The 17,701-nt window shown below is 40.1% G+C and overlaps 1 protein-coding gene and 1 pseudogene across 2 annotated transcripts in view; one reads left to right on the top strand and one right to left on the bottom strand.

The window, feature by feature from the left end:
- Positions 1 to 6: 6 nt before the first annotated feature.
- MTCL1 (microtubule crosslinking factor 1) overlaps positions 7 to 17,701 on the top strand; it is a 113,574-nt gene continuing 95,879 nt past the window's right edge. For both annotated transcript variants that reach the window (XM_011366166.2, XM_023534174.1), the window contains exons 1-3: positions 7 to 648; positions 9,724 to 9,948; positions 11,248 to 11,406. In XM_011366166.2, the coding sequence (XP_011364468.1) occupies positions 613 to 648; positions 9,724 to 9,948; positions 11,248 to 11,406 (420 nt within the window). In that variant the 5' untranslated portion in view covers positions 7 to 612. The remainder of the gene's footprint in view (positions 649 to 9,723; positions 9,949 to 11,247; positions 11,407 to 17,701) is intronic.
- Positions 6,898 to 7,016, bottom strand: LOC111743807 (annotated as a pseudogene).

The raw sequence follows: 17,701 nt of genomic DNA, 5'->3' as shown, positions 1-17,701 counted from the left end.
CCCGCCGAGCCGCTGTCCCGGGCTGGGAAACCGCCGCCGCTGCCCGGGGCCGAGCCACCTCCCGCCAAGGGCCGCAAAGCCAAACGCGGCCCTGGGGTGCCCCCAGCCCGCGCCATTGGGCCCGCGTCCGTCGCCGCTCCTGTGCCCGCAGTGATCCTTGCTGTGACCTCCACGGCCAGCCCCCCTGTCCCCGGATCGCGCATCAGTCATACGGACAGCAGCTCGGACCTCTCAGACTGCCCCTCCGAACCCCTATCCGATGAGCAGCGCCTGCTCCCTGCCGCCAGCAGCGACGCGGAGTCGGGCACCGGCTCCAGCGATCGGGAACCCCTACGAGGAGTCCCGGCGAAGAGCCCCGCAGCCCGTGGAGTGCCGCCAGGGAGCCCCGAGCCCGCTGCACTACTTGCCGCGCCCCCTGCCGCCGGAGCTTTCTTCGGGGGTCGCAACAGCCCGGGCGGGTTCCCCACGGGCTCCCCGGGGCCCGGCGGCACGGAGGATGCCGGCGTGCGCGCGCCGCCAGAGAGAGCGGTCCCTGGGATCCCCAAGGAGCCCGGCTTGGGCGAGCAGCCCCGGCTGATACCAGCGGTGGAGGAAGAGGAGCTGCTGAGGGAGATGGAGGAGCTGCGCTCGGAGAACGACTATCTCAAGGTGAGACAACGGCTCTGCCGCAGGTGTCTGGATACGACCCCGGAGGGTCTGGGTGCGGGCAGGGACCCGTGAGCCCCGCCTTCCTGGTCCTGACTAGAGCTTTCTCCCTTCTGCCTTTCACTTTTCTGTCCCCGAACTCGCTGGGCATTGGAAACTTAAGCCAAAACTTCTGGAAGGAGCAACAAGACCTGTGTGGCCGGGCAGGTTCTCAAACCACTTAGATTTTCTTGTTTCTAGAAGTTTTGCATCTCTCCCCTGATGCCTTTGCCTCAGTTTATGTGCTGGGGGAGAGGCGGTTATAATCACTTTTTGGATACGAAAGAGACTCCTCGCGCCATATACGTGCCCACCCTCACCTGTGGGGGCGCATTTTCCTCCTCCAAGGAGCTCAGGCGTGTCGGTTCCGGAGCTTGCGGTGGTCCATCGCGGAGACGCGCCGGCTACTTCTACTGCAATTCCAGAAAGCCAGGCGCCTTGTGTCTCCTTTAGGGGTTCGGATAGCACAGGCAGAGGGGGCCCCGCCGTTTCCCGTGGTAAACCTTAAGTTCAGGGGAACCTTGAGTGTGGCCTAGGTTGAGAGACAACAGTGTTTTGCTTCTTAGGCATCGGTAAGCTTCCACGAGCAGGTTTTGTTTTTTGTTTTCTTTTTCCCCTGGAGTCAGGAGAGGCCACTTGATTCTATCCACACGCCAGAACTTTCGAGGGAATCACAACCTCTGCCACCCTATCTCGGAGCATTTTCCGACAGGGCCTGAGAGCAGTGGCTTCTTGGTCTTGTTAGCTTTGGGGCATTCAGTCTGACTCCATCTTTTCTCCGAGGAGGGCTGGCGCTGCAGAACGGAGAGTTTAGACAATGTTAGAGGAGTCAAGACAATGGAGGTGAACTGAGAGAAAATAAAGGAGATTACATTGGTGGCCACGGTTTTAATTTATTGTAAACCTCAGGTTAGTATATAGCTCCGGTGATATAAATCTGTTCACTTTTCTGTTGAGATGGTAATGTATATCCTCCCAAACCACTGGGGAGCCCCTCCTTTATCAGGAGGTTATGTGATTTGCACTGTTTTCTCTGTAGATGCTGAACCTACCTGACTGAGGCCCAGCTTCTGGTTAGTGGGACCAAAGTTGAGAGCTTTTATGGTGGATGGTAGTGAAGTGCGCAGTTCAAACTGAAATCAGTTAACTGCCGAGTCTTCCTAAACCTTTTATCAGACGGTGCTTTGACCAACTGAGTCCAGCAGTTATTTTATCTTGTGCAAAGAGGTAACAGTGAGGCAGGGAAGGAGAAACTGAGAAAAGAGGGTAGCTTGGAACTTGGAGTGAGATGTTTCAAGTAGTACATTTGCTTCCGTCGCCTACTGTTATGTAATAGACAACAAAGTGAAATTCAAAGGTGTTGAAGAGAAAGGGCAACTGTTGTGTGGGACTCTAACAGAAAACAACATTTTGGTAAATCTACAACTGTAAATTCTGAGAGTGAGAAAAATCATCTTGTTCAGTTTTGTAACCCCAACTGTTAGCATAATCCCTGACCCACACTGTTTCTAAGTGATGTTTATCCAAATCGTGATTGCTAAGGAAGAAAATATATATATAAAGAAGATATTTCTTGCTACATCTTTAATCTTAAGGTAGACGGTCTGACATCATTTCAGGGTTCATCCATGGGTAACTGGTTATTTGCTTTATCTTTTCACAGTTAGTTTCTCAGTGAATGAAATAGGTGTCTGACCCTTGAGTCTGATCTGGTATATTTGATATTTCACTGAATCTTCACAACAACATAGGGTATGATGTTACATTTATCATAACCCCAATTTCACAGACAAAGATGCTGAGACCCAGAAAACTTAAATGACTTGCCCAAGGCCATATGGCTAGTAAGTGTGCAGCTTCCACTTTCCCTGCCTCCAGAGCTTTTGCTGTTTTCACTGCACCAGGCTGCATCCTCTTTCCGGCAAGGCTCCTTTTCTCAGAGCACACCGCTTGCTTTGGAGCTGTCGGATTACCTCGAATGTTCCCAGTGTTTAGCTTTCATAGGAGACCTATTTTCTTTTAGGCAAAAAGGCCATAACGAACATCTCTCCACTAGCCTGTGTACAAATGGTCATATAAGTCCCACTGGCAACGTTTAATTTCTAAGGAATGTTCAGTTGCCATTTCCTATGGAGCAGGTGTCATGGCCAACTGTTTACTATGCCTGAGTCCGCCTCCTAGCCTTTCCTCTGACAGCAGGAGAGAGAAATGGGTAGAGGAGGTCTGAAGGAGGCAAGGAGACCAGAAGAATGATGACAAATATATGCGTGAGTTACATGTTTGGACATTCAAAAGCTTAAATTACAACAGTTCAATTTGGGAAAGAAACACAACAATCCTGGTAGATGTTTCTAAAGGTCAGTAAGCCCATCCACTTGTGCAAAATCTGGTGGGGAGTATTGATGACCTCATGGGGCAGAAACAGTAGGCATGCCTTTGCACGTGGCATTTAGAGTGTGCACATTATAAGTCAGAACTTCTCTTTTTGTTGCTCTTTTTGCTCAGTGGTGCTTTTCTGGTTGGTAGATAAAAGTGCATCTTTGACCTACTGCTTTCTTAGAGAATGTTGCCCGGAACTCTGGTGATTGGCTAGAGCATCCCTCTGCTCAAATGTTATCTAATAAGAGGAGACTCAGCCCAGAAATTTTACTTTGATATATTCTGGAGGATCGTGACCACATTAAGCATTACATTCTTTCCTGTGTCAGTTTTGTCATCATTACTGTACAAGGCTGTTACACTTTCTGAGTTAGAATGACCAAGGAGTAATCAAGCAGAAAAATAAGTCCTGCAAAACCATAGGAGGATGTCATATTGATTGGGAAATTCAAGTGGAATTCTCTTGGTTTTTAGCCAGACTGCTGTATTATTATTTTTTTTTAAATAGCAAATGTCAACAGAGAAGTACATGCCTTCTGTTGTGCTTTATGGGGCCGTCCCTTGACTCTGCTTTCTGTTCCTCCTCTACCTTCCTCAAAGGGCACTAAGGAAAAATGCAACAATTTCTCAATCCAGGTAGCAGACATTTTGCATGAACATAGTCAGAAAAGCACTCTTGTTTTCCCTTTACCTTTGGTGAATGCAAACATATTTGGAAGTATTCAGAAATTAAAGTGAACAGTTGAGAACCCAAAAGGTCTTTACTTCTTTCTCAAACCAAACCCAGGCACATTTCTTAATGATGAGGACTTCTACAAAATGTTACTAGTGTGTTTCCTGCCTGCCACAACTGTTTTGCTCGAATGCTCTGAAACAATCAGACAAGCCTTAGTGCTCATTGTGAACATATTAATTATGTTCTCTGTTTCTACAGGCTTTGCAGGAGGATTTAATGACTTTGAGTTTATTGGCCTATTTTAAAAAGGCTTTTCACATTACTGGTGATGTGCTCACAATACCCCCACCCCTGCTTCCAAATAGTGTACTCTGAAGTGCTGATATCCTGTAGGATGGGTGAGGCTTGGTGTGGGGAAGGGCCGAAGAATTATTTTTGGTTAAAACAAAAGAAATCAGTGCTAGCTACAAGGGATAACACTGGATTCTTTGAGAGGAGTGATTTACTAAAGGAGATCAGTGGGAAGGTCTTTTTGGTTTTCTAAGACGCAGTGCATCACCAGTAATCCAACCTTACCATCCTGTTTCTCACTTGAAGTTCATCTCTTGAGTTTCAAGCTCTGAAACTGTTTTGTTAAATTTGGTTGCCTGGATTCCAGGCCCTCATTGTGGCCCAGAGGGCAGGCGGCGGTGGTGGCGGTGGTGGTGGTGGTGGTGGTGGTGGAGGGGGGGACATGTGAGGCAAGACCAAACCATTTTGAAGTACTTCAGCTCTTCCTTCCCTCCTCTGACCCCTGCTCCTCCTCCCTTCCTTTTGGATAGGTTAAAGTAGACAGTATTCCTATTCTTTCTCGACATTCCACTTTCCACATCCATTCTTTATTCAGCCCGTGCAAGAGCGGCTGTAATAAACTTAGGTGATATAATGTAGAACAGGGCAAAACAGCCCATCAGCTGCTAGCTGAGTTGTCACTTGGCAAACAATTGTAGCAGCCCCTGTGCCTTCTTAGCTACAGCTGAGACTCTGCAGAGAACATTTGCATTGTCCAGAGGGAAATGAGGTGGATTATTTGTATATTACAACAGGCAATAGTTTATATCTACAACTCCCAGAAGATGGAATTATTACAAACAGTAACCAAATGACTCCTCCTACTGTCCAAATGGGTCTGTTTAAAGAGGGGTTATTAAAATAGAACCAGTTATTGATTTGGGGTTGTTTATAGAAGATTAAGACTTGAATAAAATTATCAGTATGATCAAGAGTTTTCGTCACTTATACTAAGATATCATGGATTTGGTTTTTATTTTATATTTGTGGCTAAGACTATCCTCATAGAGATTTTTATTGAAACGTTTCATTTTAATCTTGGTTTACTGTAATGTACACATAGTACCTCATTATTCCTCTAATTTTGTATATATTTGTTATCTACAGGCAAAGAGAGATATTATAAAATAAGGCTTAATTTGTTATCTACAAAGGGGAGTAGTTGAAGAGATTTATACTACTTCAAGATTTCATTTTACATACAAAATTAGAAAAATATCTTTTCTGCTTGATTTGGTTTTCTTAAACATTTAAATGGCAGACATATTTACAGTTCTTAATGTAACATTTTCTAAATTAGAACATGCTGTCAGAAAATTAATATAATGTTAGTTTGAAAATCACTATCCATCATAACCCTAATCTGAATAATCACAGTTTTTGCTTTCCAAACGTCTCCTGCCAGCTTACATGGTTTATAATTTGCTTTTTTTGGTAACTTCTTTTCATTGAACCTGAAAATTGTTTTTTTTCGAGGCTCTATGAAAAGAATTGAAACACTGGTTTTGTCCCACCTCTGAAAAAGACTAATGTTGGGAAGACATTTAAACTTTTAGAATCTCAATTTCCTCATTTTAAAAAGGGAGGTATTGATATCTTTGCCTCACAGTGCAATATTTTTCTGAGGCCCAATTGTGATAATGGATATACTTGCACATTGACAATTGTCAAGCTCTAAATGTTAGCCTGCTTTTATTATTTTACACTGACCGTGGGCTTTTAAAAGTACAACTTAAGATCTCTTATTGTTTCCTTTTCCAGGTTGTTGCAAATAATTTATAATATTTACTGGAAAGAGCATGAGTTTGCAACCAGACAGCCTGGGTTCGCAGTCTAGCTTCCATGGATTAGCTGGGACTTTTGACATGTTAACCAGTGTAGATTTGGTTTCCTTGTCTATACATGGGGTTAATGTGTTCCTGAAGAGTTATTATAAGGTTGGTAATGAAGGTAAAGTGCTTAATAAAGGATGTCTTCTGTTCTACAAATTTAGTTAGAATATGAGTTATAAAAGCAATGATTCACATACATGCAATCATGATCTCCCTAATTTGGTCTCACTGCAATTAATGTTGATAATTTTTTATGCCAAAGAATATTAGCTGTTTATGTCTGACCTATTCAATAATGTGACGGTATGGGGTCATCTAGCCCTTAAACAGTTTTTTAGCCTGCAGTTTGTTGTTTACACATCTGTATAACATATCCAGCATCTAACATTAGGGTCGATGAGGGCCTTCCCGTTATAATCTGAAAACTAGAGAACATTTTTATGCTTGGAAGTTGCATTTTATATCTTCTTATGGCTGTATCACATTTTAAAGACTTTAGTTTGAGTAACAAGTAATTCCAGACATTAATGACTTTGGCTTTTATGGACAGCTTTCTAGATGGAAGAGAAATCAAACAATTTCTTCCATGAACCATTGAATGCCCACAGTCACTGTGTATTTGTATGTATGCATATAGTGATTATTGCTTGCATTGAACTATTTTTTATTAGTTGTGTAATGACACAATTACCTTTTTTATTCCAAAATGGTTTTATTTATTTATTAAAAGAATTTTTTTGACACCCAATATTATTTTATATTAGTTTCAGATGTACAGCCTAGTGGTTAGAAATTTGTGTAATTTACAAAGTGATCCCCTCAAAAGTCTAGTTCCCGCCTGGCACCATACAGAGTTATTAAATGACACAATTACCTTTTTTAAAAAAAATTATTTTATTATTTTTTTTATTTATCTATTTATTTTAGGCGAGGCAACCCTTGGTTGACCTTACAGATTGCAAGGACCTTGTCAGCTTGCAATCTCTTATTTTTTTATGCCTACAGCCCCTGGTCTTCCTAGGTGGTCTCCCATCCAAATACTAACCAGGCCCGACCCTGCTTAGCTTCCCAGATCAGACGGGATTGGGCTTGTTCAGGGTAGTATGGCCATAGACTGACACAATTACCTTTTAACTGTACTCAGGCACAAGGGTAGAGATTAGCCTCTTTCTCAAAGTTGGACCCGTCGTGGTCCTGGATGGAACCTGGGTGAAACTTGACCTTGATTTTGAAAATACCTTCTTTATCCAAAGAATGACATCCACAAGGCCAGTTTAAAGCGTATAATGTGCAGTTGGTCTCCTCTAGCATAGGCTGGATCAGGGCACAACTCCCACATGGCATCACCCAAGTCTTAGTGTGGGGGTCTGGCATCAGCAACCACCTCTTCTTTGTTGAAGTCGACAAAGACTCCCATGAAACGGCTGAGTTCTCCAGTTCCCTGAAGAGCCCAGCCAGTACATTCTGTTCGTGTATATTCAACCGATCGACTTTTATGCTCATTTCAGTAACTACCAGTCCCAGTGAATTCTGTTAGGAACAGAATTTATAGGGAGAGATCTCCATGAAAAGAAATGAAACTTGTTTATACTTCACATTTTCAATGTTAAGATTTACCTTTCTTTGAGACGCATTAAAACATCTTCATTACTCATACAGAAATTCTGTAAGATCACCTAGAATCCAAGAAGAAAAACAATCTGTTCATTTGACTCCTAGGAAGTTGGTAAAGCTTTCTTTTTAACATTCGTTCTCCTTGGCAGTCCATTGAAACAGGCTCCATGTAGAGTCATAGTCACTTGAGAAGGTCATTCTCTTGGTTAGGGTTGTGTGGGCAGAGTGGGGAGAATCAGACGGGGTTTGGGGGAATGAGATGGCACATTTTGCTCTTTCCAGTAGACCACTGCATACACTTGAGGGTGGCTGGAGAACTGTTTTCACCTTGTTTGTGCCAATCTGTATTTTTTCATAAGGATTCCCAATTTATTTGTTACACTTTTTGTACCTAATGTTATCTTCATGAGGTTTCTTCCTGTTCAATTTCTTGTCTACTTGAGGCTCTGATATTGGGAAACCCTTGTGCTTTATTATAAGTATATCCCCAGTTTTAAGAACAAATGCAGGATTAGCAAGAGTGGCGAGAATCCAGGAACAAACTAAATGGCAGGACAAGAACTGACAATTTAAGGTGAAGTTTGGGGGAGTTTTTTTCTTGAGCCTTGGTATTAATTGAACAAAACAAATGAGAATGACTGAGTGTATCCTATTCTGGAGGCATTTAAACCATCAAATGAATCTAGAAAATTCCTAGAATGCTTTCCTTAGTCTTCTTCCTTCTAAATTGTTCCTTGTTAAAATCTTTTATAATACTTCAGTAGAATTTATAACTCACATATTGCAGCTATGCCTATGGGCTTGGGAAAATTTTTTCATAATTAGGCCACAAGACTGGAACAAAGCAAAGGTACAGTCATCTTTATGATTTGATCTTTCCACATGTTGACCAGTGTTGTGTATTTATTCCACAAACATTTAATGAGGGCTTGCTGTGTGGCTCATTCTTGGTGCTGTGAATGCAGAGGAACAAAACACTCAAGGTGTCTGCCCTTGTGGAGCTTACCTTTTAGTGTGGGTGACAGATGATAAGTTGACAGTGATAAGAGATAGGAAGAAAAGAGAGCAAAGCAAGAGAAACAGTGGGTTTGGCAGGGAAGGTGGTCAGGGAAGGCATTGTGTGTCCTTCAAATTATGTGACAGGAGTTGCCTAAAGTGCTGGGAGGAGCATTTTAACAAGACAGCATAACAAGTGAAAGGCCGAAGCAGTCCTTTCCTCTGTGGGCCAGGGAAGGGGAGGGGCAGCTCTGAGGCCGTGGGGAGGACTTTTCTTGGTGTGATGGGAAGCTGCTGGAGGGTTTGAGTATGGGGGTGGTGGACAGGTCTGAGTTACACATTAAAAGGATCACTGTCTGGGCAGAGAATGGTCTATGGAGGAGGAGTGGGGGATAGGGGAAGTAGGGAATCCCATGTGATGGACTTACCTGTTTGTGCAGCTGCTCCTTGGGAGGGTGGACGTTGTGGTCCTTGGGAAGAGAGCACCCACAGGTATTGTGACGCCGAGCTGACAGCACTGGATTGACTGTGGAATGGGAGGGGTAGAGGGGAGCCGGGGACAATGCCTAGGTTTTTCCTGTATCTAGAGTGTCTTCATGTTGACAGCAAAGTAAAATGGAGGTGGGAAATTAAGAATAGGTGAATGGAAAAAAGCAAACCCAATGTGTATTTGAAATAATGCAAAAGGTTTTGTCTTTAGAATTGTAAGTCACCTAGGCAATGCTGAAATTTATACTGCGGAACAGAATTTTAGGGACATTGGCAGGTACGTTATAATTCCAGGGCAGTTCACAGGTATAATCCCACTAAAGTTCATGTGCTTTGAAGGCAGGATCTGTCTGACTCATCTTTGAACCTGGCTTGTTCCTTAGAGATAGGGGCAATTTTGGTTTGAATTGAAAGGTTTAATTAGCTGCAGAGTTGATTTCATTTATGGATGTGAGTATGTGAAGAAATAGTGAGAGTGGAATAAATGCTGAGAGGTCACAGTAAATAATCCAGGCTGGATTTTAGTTTCTGGATCCGTAAGATTTTAACAGTAGTTTGGTGATATGTTCTCATGTGAGAATATCCAAAGGTTTCTGTGGTCATAAGCCGATGAGTAAGTGCACAGGTAGTTAACTTTTAGTGTCCCAGAGCAGGGGTGGAGGGGAGACACCATCCTTTTTTGACATATTTGGCTTATAAATCTACTCCGTCTGGCTTGTGTAGGATGAGTTGGATGAACTTCGTGCTGAAATGGAAGAGATGAGGGACAGTTATTTAGAGGAAGATGTTTACCAGCTGCAGGAACTTCGGCGAGAACTGGACCGTGCTAATAAAAACTGCCGAATCCTGCAGTACCGCCTCAGGAAAGCCGAGCAGAAAAGCCTGAAAGTGGCTGAGACAGGTCAAGTGGATGGTGAGCTTATCCGAAGTCTGGAACAAGACTTAAAGGTGAGTGAGCACGGCTGATGGGACATGCATCAGACCCCACTTACTCGTGGTCTTAGTGTTCTGTTAGTGTTTCTTTCTCTCTTTCAACACATTTCAGTATGAACATTTTTGTTCACTTGATGAATGAAGGTTCATAGGGTATGTGTTGTCATGTGGCTTTGATGGCCCAAGATTTAAATCTGTCATGAACTAGAATCTTTAAATTTGAAAAAAAAAGAAAGGAAAGAGAAATCATAGTAATAGCTCTATAATAAAAAAGAATTAATGCCTGGCAATTGGTCTGAAACTTGTGTAGAAATTGTAAAAGAACTCCTCTAAAGAGCTGAAGTATGTAAAAAAAATCTATTGGTTATCAATTCAGCTATAGTCAAAGACTACTCTTAAAAGTTGATAATAATCACTTAACGTTTTTATTGTTTTTTAAGTTCCTAGGATTCAGAAAACCTGAAATTACCATAACCCAAGTGAGACTTGTGTAGTGGTGATTTAATGGAAGGAGAAATATGATCAAAACTAATTGTCAAAAGTGTCTTTGAGAACCATTGGCAGAAGTGGGAATGAAGTGAAGCAATCCCAGACTTGAAACCATTTGTTCTCTCCATGGGTAGCATGGCTTCTCTTATGCCCTGATTATCAAATCATTCATCTAGAGATGAATTATGCATATAATGTCTTCCTTACTATGGGAGTACTTACGAAACCCCATTTAGCCTTTCATTATGATAACAGGAAAGGAACCTTTGTAATTCTATCAAATTTGTGAACCACTAACAAAACGTGATTTCATGTGATAGAAGGGTGATTTATATTTCTGTTGCAAAAATCTCTCATTTCCTTTAGGAAAATAAAAATGTTTGCTTTTAACATTGAAATATTTTACCACAGAAGACAATTTAAAACTTGACTACATTAAACATCTACTGCATACAGATTTTTTTTTTTTTTTTAAAGCAGGTAGGTTTAGTATTACCTCAGGGGACAGAAATGTATTATTTTTTTTCTAATTATTATTTAAAGCATGTGCATCTGGGCAGAATTAACATTCTTGGTGATAGTCTATAAGGAAGTAGGGCCATCCAAAGTGGCCTTTTAATCCACATAAAAGTCATATTCTCCCTCATAATGTAGATTTCACATTTTAAACTAATATTCTCCTTTTCAAAAAATAAGTTTGTTAATTTTGCCAAAATCTTTGCTCTTTGGTGTAATACCATATCACTTAATTAGTCTGCCTTGGAAGTTATTTGAATGTAGCCTTTGCACACAGAAAGTTTCATATCCTGATGACTATCTCTGCAGGTAGCCAAAGATGTATCTGTTAGATTGCACCATGAACTTGAAACTGTGGAGGAAAAGCGTTCTAAAGCCGAAGATGAAAATGAAACTCTCCGACAAAAGATGATTGAAGTGGAAATATCCAAACAGGCCCTTCAAAATGAGCTGGAGAGATTGAAAGAGGTAATCTGGAGATGTATGGGGATTTCTCCCTTTAATTTAATTGTGAGGAACTTGGGAATCTAAGTGTCCCATTCTTATTGAGATTTAAAGCAGGAGTCAGCAAACTGAGGCTTGTTTGTATGGCCTGGGAACTGAGAGTGATTTTTACATTTTTAATAGCATCGTAAAACAATCACCACCACCACTACCACCACACAGAGTAAACCTAAAAAAGCAAAGAAAACTATGTGACAAAGGCTGTATGTTGCTTGCAAAGCCTAACATATTTGCTATCTGGTCCTTTACAGAAAAGGCTCATTGTACACTGGTCTAAAGCTATTTTTTATAATTTCCATTCAGATGGGCTGGCTATTAATTTTTTATGTGTCCAAATAAGGTGTATTATTACTAGAATACAGCATGAAGTGGTAGCTTTTTTTCTCGAGAGCCTTCTCTTCCAATGAGCTAGAAAATGTTATGGTTGTCTGTTAAAGCTGTGTAAATACACAATGTGTGTATACTACCTATATTTATTTTCGGCCAATATGATTTAAATATATATTTCTTTTATTATTATTTTAAGGAGTGAATGTGTCCTAGCAAAGTGGTCTAGAAGATGAATACACGTGAACACGTATGTGTATATCTGTATCTGTATTCATTTGTATACAGTAATGCAAATGCTGTTTTATTGTTGACGTCCATTATAAGACTAAAGCTGAGTATTTTCTTGGAAAATAGCCTGCATATTGATGAAATTAAGAACTGTTGGTGAAGGCTCTCAGATGATGGTTAACCAGTATATTACCTGCTAAAAGCGTCACTTAGTAGTTTGCTTTTCCTTCTGCTAAGCTTCCTGATTGACCCAGTCATTCCCCATCCATCCACCGTCCATCTACCCAACTTAATTGAGGCCCTGTACTAGGCGGCGGGCATGCTGGTGAATGGCAGCACAGGTGTTCAAGGTGTTTACAGTTCACTTTGGCACGAGGATGACAAAACAAATTACAGCAAAGGAGCCAGTGCTGCAACCTCTGTGATTCTTCCCTCACTCCCTTTTTTTACATGCTGACCTTGAGCTTGCCCTCCCAACCCTCCCTTTTTCCAGAGACCCATACTGCTTGCAGCTCATTCTCTGATCTTCGGGTCTCTACTGACTTTTCATGTCAGCCACCCTCTCCTTAGTACTCACACACTGAGTTGTTCCTTTCCCCACCCTGGCTATCTCTATCTGCCTTTCCATCTGACACATTGATTTGGGTAAATTATGTGTATATTGTCACCATTTATCTGAAAATGCCGGTGTGTTTTACTTCTTTGTCTCTCATCAGTACCCCCCTTCACTAATGCCCCTTTAGAACCTGAGCTCTGTAGGGTAGGGGGTTTGTCTGTCCAGTTCACTGTGGGGTCTCTGCACCTAGAAGAAAGAGTACCTGGCACATGTGCATCATTGGGGATTGCTGGGTGAGGGAGTGAATGAAGGGTGAGAATGTGGAGCTGTGGTGACCACAGCTTGCCTAGGGGATTCTTTGAGTTTGACAGAGGGAGGGATAGTTGCTGAGAACATTTTTTCATCCTGAATAACCCTTGCCCCTTAACTTTCACAAGTACTTACCCGCAGGACTGGAGGAATTTCTCCTCTGATTGTAGCTCTCTTATCTCTGCATTTATGTTCCTACTAATTTACTTCCCTCTTTTTCCTTTGGTCTAAGTTTACCAGGAAGTATGCCATAATGCTTTCTTTTCTCAAAATTTCCAGTTTGAGCCTGACCTCAAGGGTATAGAAAAACAACTTAGAAGTATATTTTGTAAATTTTATATGTGTGTATGTTTTTGTATAAATACATAAATTACATGCTCATAAGAAAATAAATACACATATTTTAAGCAAATGAAAATTCTTTCATATAGATTTAAATGGATTTGTGTGTAGGACTTGGTATCAGGTCATAAATAATAGCGCTTTGGCGAAAGAGATGATTACTGTTGCTCTTACCATTCAAAGCCAGAAAAACATGAGGCCAGGGTCCTCAGAGTCCTGGGATGTTGGCTTAGGCCTGAATGTGAGGAGAGAAAGTGGAAGGTCAGCCCCTCCCTTCCTTTGTGGGTGAAAATTACACAGAGAGGGCTTGCTCAATGAGGACCAATGAATATTTTACTTCCAGAGTTATAGTCAGTCAGACTGATGGGACCACATATTTACACCAAACTTCTAAACAAATCATAAAACTAACAGGAGTCTGAGGAGAGTTAGATGCTGGTAGACCATGCTGGAAGCAGAGAATGATGGTACCCAGTGATAAGGTTCACAAGTGGTAGAGATATTTATTGGAAAATGCCAGCTGTGATCTCCGTGAAAGGGGTCCTTTTTTCTGAAAGCCAGAACAAAATACAGCATGAGTTTCGCTCTAGGGTGAGGATAATATTTCTCTCTCCTGAGCCTGGCTCATTATTGTTCATCTCTGAAGTTTTGTAAATGGATGCATCACATTCTGAAAAAGGCAAGGACAGTTTGTGCATTTGTGTGTCTAAATGACAGAAGTAGTTGTAGCTGTGTATGTACCCTTCGACCTCAGAGAACAGTAAGCTCACGTCCCTGCCTCTTCACCTCTGTAGCCGCTGCTGGGGCTTCTCTCTTAAGTTGCAGACTACATTTTCAGCTGCCTGGTGATCTCTTCAAAATGGATTTCTCTTAGCACTTCGAACTTAGTGTGTTTAGAAACAGACTTGTCACCCTTGTCCCTATGGTATCTTCTGTCTTTCCCATTTGTGTCAATGCTGCCACTGACTTTTAGGCTTATGTGATGGCCAGGCTTATGTGATGGCCATTGTCCTTACTTCTCTTGCTCCCCACCCTTAATTGCCTGCCATGTGCGTTAGGTTCAGCTGTTCTGATTTTGCAGTTTTAGAAATTTTCTTTCTCACTGATATATGCTATAAGATGAATGAATCTCGAAAATGTCTGGCTAAGGAAGAGCCAGACATATTGTATGATTCTATTTATAGGAAATATCCAGTCTAGGTAAATCTGTAGAGACAGAAACAAAGTTAGTGGTTTCCAGAGGCTGAGGAGACGGGAAAAGGGGGACCGACTGCATGATGGGTATGGGGTTTCCTTCTGGGTGATAAAAATGTTTGGAACTGGACAGAAGTGATGGTACATTTACATGGCACTGTAAATGTACTAAATGCCCCTGAATTGTATATTTTAAAATGGTTAATTTTAACTTCAGTTAAATTTTTTCACTTTCTATATTCTATCCATACTTTCACCAGTCTTCTCTCAAATGAATATTTGAGGGCTGACACTGCAACCACCACATTAAAGGCATGCACAATTTCTAGTCTCTCTCTTTTCTGTTTTATCTTCTGCATCCCCCTGAATCTGACTGTTACTCTCTGCTTCAATGAGCAAACTTACCTCAGTTCCCAACTGTCTAACTCTTTAGCATGACACAGAGGACCTTTCCTACCTGGCCCATCTCTGTGCCCCAGCTGGGTTTCCCACCCCATGGCTGTAAACCCTGGAGTGAAATAAAAGGCAGTTGAGAAAGGTGAGAAGAGACTATGTCCTCTGTCCTCTTTGAGCTAATAGAAGAGTGTCTTGGAAAAGTCACTTTCTCCTTTGACAGATGAGACAATTAAAGAAGACTGGCAATATTAACCCATCTAGAATTGTCCCTTCTGGTTAGCTAGCTTGCTTGCTTGCTTCCTGTGCCTGTTCACGCTATGGTCCATGCACCCAAACACCCATACACTCCTCCACTTGTGCGAGCTCAAAAATTTTTTGTCTTTTTTTGAGGAGAGGGGGTATATTTCTTCTAGTACTTAACTCTATCCATGGTGGAATATCTCAAAAGGTTGAAAACGATTAACCTTAGCTCAGTTTCAACTTCTCAAAGATTGCCAAAGTGCTTCTATTCTGCAGTCTTACTTTCTATCAAAAATTTTTGAGTACTTATTACATGCTAGACACAAATAATAAATAGCTAAGTTAGTTGGCACTTACAAGGGACAGAGACATGTTCTAGGTCACTCCAGGAAAGTAGGATTGATGTTTTGTTTTCTTTATTGAAGTAAAATTTCCATTAAACATTAGATTAGTTTCAGGTGTATAAATAATGATTTGCTCTCTCTCTCTCTCTCTCTCTATATATATATATATATTGCAAAATGATCACTGCAATAAGTCTAGTATATTAATCACCGTACATAGTTACAAAATTTTTGTTTTTCTTGTGAGAGCTTTTAAGATCTACTCTCTCAGCAATTTTCAAATATACGATGCAGTATTATGAACTATAGTCACCATGCTGTACATTACATCCTCATGACCTATTTGTTTTATATGTGGAAGTTTGTGCCTTTTGACCCCCTTCATCCATTTCACCCACTCACCCCCAGGATTGTTGAATGGAGCCTCAGGGGACCAACTAGCAGTCAGATAGCTCTTGTGGGACATCTTTCAACGCCATTCGGGATATGGTATTGATTCTCTGGGTTTAGTTGTGACTTCTTTTGTGCCTAGTAAATGGTTAGATTTTGTAAATATTTCTTGAGTGTTTGAGAATAATGTGTATGCTCCAATTTGGGGGTGAAGACTTTAATTTAAATCCATTAGATTGAAGATTTTCAAACTAACCCACGGCAAGAAGTACACTTTATATCATCACTCAATATATAAATATAAAGGTTTCACAAAATAATGCTTATCTTTGCCATATGGGATACATTCTGATACTTTCAATTCTATTCAGTTTAATTTTTTTTTAATGTGGTTATAAGTTTGATTGATAGTCCATTAGTAGATTGCTGCACCTTGGAAAAAATGTACCAGATCACTTGTTAATTGTCTTCAAATTTTCTATATCCTTTTGTTTTGTCTGCTAAATATATCTATTTGGGATAAAGTTATATTAAAATCATCACCCATTATCATTTTGTATTTAAATTTTCTTTTTGTTATCTGTCAAATTTTGCTTTATATGTTTTGAATATAAATGCATACAGATTTAGAACTGTTCTTTGTGATGACTTCTTTCCTTTATCATTTGGTAATGACCTCTTTATTCTAATGTAATACTCTTTGCTGTAAAGTCTATTTTGTCTGCTTTTATCATCTATGTAATATTTCTTTTGGTTAGTATTGCCCAATATAGCTTTTTTTGTGATTGTTAGTTTCCAGTTCTGTGTCATTATGTTTTAGGTATATGTCTTATGAATAGACTATAGTTACCTTTTAAAAAATCAAATCAGAGAATCTCTTTCTTTAAAAAAACTTCCACTTACATTTATTGTGGTTATTGATGTGTTTGCGTCAATTATTATATTGTTGTATTAAATGCTCTTTATATTCTGCGCCTTATCTCTTTTCTATTTTTTTATGTTAATTTCTCTTTGAATTTTTAATTTTCATGTTCTCTCTGTTAGGAAGTTATACATTCTATTACTATTACTTTAATCATTATTCTTACATATTTTACATGAATGTTTCATTTAATGTATAAAACTAACGATTATCTCCATTCTTCTGAATAATATGGCATCTTAGAAAGCTTTGACTCTAATTGACTCCTGTTTTATACTATTGTTATTTAGTGTCATTTTAGTTTTATGTTTTTAAAATCATCCTCTCCCCAGTTGACTAATTTAATAATTACTGCTTATTTAGATTTATTTGCACGTTTACCAATCTGTTATCATTGCTTCTTGAGTGTTACTCCTTCTTTCTGAGTTCAGTTTCCTTCTCACTGATCTATCTATTAATTATCCTTTAGTAGTTTTTTTCAGTAAATTGTATTTTCTGAAAATGCTTTAATTTTATACTCAGTGATGAAAGGTCTTTAGTTGGACATAGAATTATAATACTTTGAAGATAATATTTTTATTGTCTTTTGACTCTGTTTTGCTATTAATAGGTCTGTTGTCAGATAATTCTCATTTTTGTAGATAATTTCTCTTTACTTCCTGGTTTTCTCTGTATTTGTTATGTCGTAGCTTTAATCAGATATATCTAGATTTATTTTTATTTTGCTCAACACTTGTCAATATATGTTTTTATATCTTTCATGAAATATGGAAAATTCTCACTCTTTGAATAATGTTCAGTAGCGAAATTATCTCTTTGAATAGTGTTTCATCCCTATTTTCTGCATTTATTCTAGAATTCGTATTAGTCTTGTGTGGGATCTTAAGTTGGCCATTCTTATTTTATTAGCCATCTTACCTAAGCTGTTTTTTTAAAAGTCTTTTTCTGTACTACATTCTGGATAATTTCTTCATTTCTTGTCCACGTTACTAATTCTTTTTTTTTTTT

The sequence above is a fragment of the Pteropus vampyrus genome, unplaced genomic scaffold (assembly GCF_000151845.1).
Source record: "Pteropus vampyrus isolate Shadow unplaced genomic scaffold, Pvam_2.0 Scaffold122, whole genome shotgun sequence".
Lineage (NCBI taxonomy): Eukaryota > Metazoa > Chordata > Mammalia > Chiroptera > Pteropodidae > Pteropus > Pteropus vampyrus.
The sequence above is the reverse complement of the archived record's forward strand: the minus strand, read 5'-3'. Positions and strand labels throughout refer to the sequence as shown.